This window comes from Nematolebias whitei, chromosome 22 (assembly GCF_014905685.2).
Source record: "Nematolebias whitei isolate Nwh7 chromosome 22, NemWhi1, whole genome shotgun sequence".
Taxonomy (NCBI): Eukaryota; Metazoa; Chordata; class Actinopteri; order Cyprinodontiformes; family Rivulidae; genus Nematolebias; species Nematolebias whitei.
In genome coordinates, this window is record NC_056519.1 from 3,565,960 (window position 1) to 3,570,044 (window position 4,085).

General features: G+C 42.7%; 1 protein-coding gene across 1 annotated transcript in view; it reads right to left on the reverse strand.

Annotated features, from left to right (window-relative positions):
• The window catches only part of LOC119428453 (plexin-C1-like), a 39,435-nt gene that overhangs the window by 3,359 nt on the left and 31,991 nt on the right, over positions 1–4,085 (reverse strand). Inside the window, exons 16-17 of the mRNA XM_037696134.1 lie at positions 3,660–4,075; positions 3,197–3,217 (exon numbers count right to left, since the gene is read on the reverse strand). Coding sequence (XP_037552062.1) covers positions 3,197–3,217; positions 3,660–4,075 — 437 coding nt within the window. The remainder of the gene's footprint in view (positions 1–3,196; positions 3,218–3,659; positions 4,076–4,085) is intronic.

Sequence of the window (4,085 nt, forward strand, 5' to 3'; positions counted from 1 at the left end):
CCAGCCCTGATGCACTGCTGACACCTGAAGAGACGCAGTCAAACACCCACACACCGACCATCAGCTCCATCTTTGTCTCTGTGCACCTGCTGCACATCACCTCCTCCTCACCTCCTCTCCTTTCAGCATTTCCTTCATGTTTCACGTAAAATAATCTGAAATGTCTGTTTCCTTCAACTAATCTGTACTTACAGGAGACAACTTGGCTGTCCGTGGATCTCTGAACAGTTGAGCAGCTTCAGCTGCTCTGTTAGAAACGTTCTCCCGAGTTTGATCTTCACGGTGACGTCAAGGTCTGGAAATTAAAGAGAGAAATACTTGAACATGTTGCAGCGTCAGGATTAAACACGGCTTTAAATGCTCCTAAAATGATCAATAATTTCCTCTCAAGTTACAAAACAATTTACTGACAAAGGTTTTTAGATTTCAGTGAAGTGGTTTGACTTCACGAAGCTGCTCAAAGACCTAAATGTTGTTTTTTTTAATGCTCATTAAAAATTCACACGACTGCTTCCTTCTGCAAATTTAAACTTTTTTCAGCGGTTTCTGATCCTTTCAGATTATTTCGGCTAACTACAACATTTGTGCATCTTCTAACTTCTTTCAGCTAATTTCTGCAATTTCAGCTACTATTTATGTTTTTACGCTAATTTTAGCTTTTTCAGCTAAGTCCAGATGTTTTGCACTAATTTAAACTTTTTTCAGCCTAATTCAGTAATACTGTGCTCTCTCTACTTCCTTTTGTTAATTTAAGCTTCTTTCAACTTTTTAGCTACTGTTCAGCTGTTATTTATTTGTTGCAAATTTCAGCTTTATTCAGATAATTTCCACTTTTCGTGCTTATTTCTGCATCTTTCAAACTTATTGGACAAACATGTTCTTTCTCCTTTCTTCTGCTACGTTCAACTTGTGCTAACGTTTCAGCTACCTTTTTAGCACTTCTTAGCTCATTTCAGCCGTTTTCAGATAAATTCTAGTTTTTCATGGTAATTTCTGCTACTTTCATCTTTTTCTGCTGGTTTAAACTTCTTTCTGCTTTTTTGACTACTTTTCAGCTATTGTTTGCTATTTTCAGCAGTTTCTTTATTAATTTTAGCTGTTTTTTCAGCAAGTTCTTCAGCAATAAGCATTCACACTTGCATTTTCACAGGAACTGTAATTTCTCCAGTTTTCAGTTTTTTGTGCAGCTGAACGTTTAAAGCTGCTGCGTTTTATTTATTCGTATTTCTCCTGATTAAAGCGCAACATTTTCCTGTCAAACAGGAAGTAAAGGATTTCACTGCAGAGAACACGTCCATCATTAATTTAAAGCTGCTGACCGTCAGCAGGGAGCGGGTCAGACAGGATGCAGGTGCATTGTGGGTAACGTGGTGGAGGTCCAGTTGTTCTACAAAGCTGAGCAGGAGTTGAGGGGAAGTGACAGGCGAAGTTGGACTGAACACTCGGCTCCACGGTCAGGTGGGTCCGGATGACGAGTTTCATCTGGAAAACGAAGGGAAAGAAGAAAAACAGGAACTCTCCGAACGTCTCGGAGTCGGAGGAGAGTTAAGAACTCACCTCTCCGCTCGGATCCTTCACCACTCTGTGAGACACCATTTTGTTGTGGGACTCCTCAGGGACGGACAGCCACTCTGAAGCTTTGCAGTCGTCTTCAAACGTGCAGCTGAGAGACGTTAAAACACGTCAGGAAGTCGTGGCAGACCGTCTGCAGACCGTCTGCAGGTGAAGCTCCTCTCACCTGTTCTGAGAGACGCACCACACACAGAACGGGTCCTGAGCGGACCAGCACTCTCTCAGGTTCCTGTTCCTGCTGCACTCGGACACTGGAACACGCCGAATCTGAAACGAAACACAAAGACTTGAGAAACGCCTTCAGGTGGTCAGAAATGTAGAGAAAAACTAACGACCTGGTTTTTAAACGGCACGTAAACGTGTTTCTGATCCACTGGGTCCAGATGGGTTTTAGGAAAGAGGTCCTGGTCTCCGCTGGCCCTGTAGAGCACCTTTGGACAGGTGGGACGGTAGTTCCTGTCCACAGCGAGCTGAAAACAACATTTACTCTGTTACGCTTCATATCAGAGAAAAGACAAAAAGAAAACTTTGTTTTTTCACAAAATACATGAACAAAAAGAGGCCAAAATAAACAGAAAAATAACAAAAAGTAGCCGAAAAAGCAAATAAAAGCTGAATTTAGATGATAGAAGCTAAAACTTGCATAAAATCTGAATTAATCAGAGAGAGGTTAAATAGACAACAAAAGTTATCATTTTAAAATCTGAAATTAACTACACCCCCCCCCCCCCAAAAAAAAAAAAAAAACAGAAATGAGCCGAAAAAAACTGAAAACAGGAAAAAGTAGCTAAAAGGTTCTAGTGACATTTTTAAAGTTGCCTCATCTAACAGGGAACAAGAGGCGATAGTTGGAAGGATGGTTTGAATTTTCTCCCTAATTGAAATAATTTTATTTACAAAGAATCTCATGAAGTCATCATTACTTATAGTCATAGGAATACAAACAGCAGAAAAGAGGAAAAAAGCTGAAAGGCTACAGTTTAGCCATAATTTTTTAGCCTTTACCTAAAAGGCTGTTCTCTCTTCGCCTGCGGACTTGTTAAACTTTGGGACAAACCTTGATGAGCTGCCCGTCTGTGGTTCCGATGAAGAAAACCAGCCAGCTCCTCTTCCTCACCGCCAGCACAGAGCTCATGTAGTTCTTCTTGAGGAGCAGCGCCTTCGCTTTCAGCACCTTTGGTCTCGACTGGGAGAAGGAAAGATAAAAAGCATCAGATCTAACATTTATTCACTCCGTGTCAAGATAAAACGTACTAATTACAGTTCGTCTTCATCATTTCTCAGCAGTGGTGCAACACTCGAGCCTTAAAGTTTACAAGTTTTATGGTGATCATGAGGTCTGAGCCCTACAAAGCTCAACTTGGATCAGCAGAAAATATTTAATAATATTAATAACTGCTTAGATTTTGGGCTGAAGTAACAACAAAAACCATCAGCTGCACAGGACCTCCGACTAAAACAAACAACTGGTAACACTTTTGTTGTTTAAGTAAATCCTTGTTCCTTCAACCTCTCTGAGTTCATTTATGTACTTTTTTCCAACAAACATGGCTCCTCTCATCATGCTGAAAACACCATCACCACAGTAAAGCACGGAGGTGGCAGCATCATGCTGGGAGGATACTTTTGTCCTTGTCAGCCTGGACTGAGAAACTTTTGAAAGTATAGATAAGCTCCTGCAGGAGATCTGTTGGAGTCCACCTTCCAGCAGGACAACGACCCTGAACGCACCGCTGAACGACACTCCCCTGGTTTAAGGAGGACCGGTTTAGGGCGGTCCAGTGAAAGCTCAGTCCAACTGGTGACCTGTCTGTTTGGTCCAACGTTCCAAACTGACGATCTGGAATGGACTTTCTGCTGAACGGCTGCAAACGGGGGCTCTGAAAAGCATTGGCTTTACGGAATGGGGTGAATACGTTCATAATCCTAAACCACTTCAAGGCTGGACATAAAATCTTTGTTGGAAATAAAATTAATATTTTGTGTCTGTCCTCTGGACTGAAGGACATAAAGATGGACAAAGAGACTTCTTTGACCTTTGGTCCATTTGTTTCATTTCCCTGAATGTTTTCCACGACTCTCAGAACTAAAACTTGTTTCAGTTCGACTCGTTGACCCACCGTTTCCGGCTTGTTGGACGTGTAAAAGTCTGGATCGGTGTCCTTTGTCCCGCTGAGATCAGGACTGATGTCAAACAGAACCAGCTGGGTTTTGGAAGGTCCTCCGTCCACACTGAACACCCCGCTCCACAGAACCTGCTGCCCCCCCAAGATGACCGAGGAGGCCAACAGTTTGCTGCCTTCAGTCCCATCAGAGATCCGGAGAGTGGCTCCACGCAGAGACTTCAGGGTCTCAGGTTTACTGGTTTTCCCCTCCAACCAAAGGAGACGGATCCGGTTTTTGGTCTTTGAGCCCACGTTGGAGAACAGATAAACTGTTGAACTGATCTGGAATCCGTCCACAAACGTCACATTAAAATCACTCTTGATCCCAGGTGTGGTTCCTGATGGATC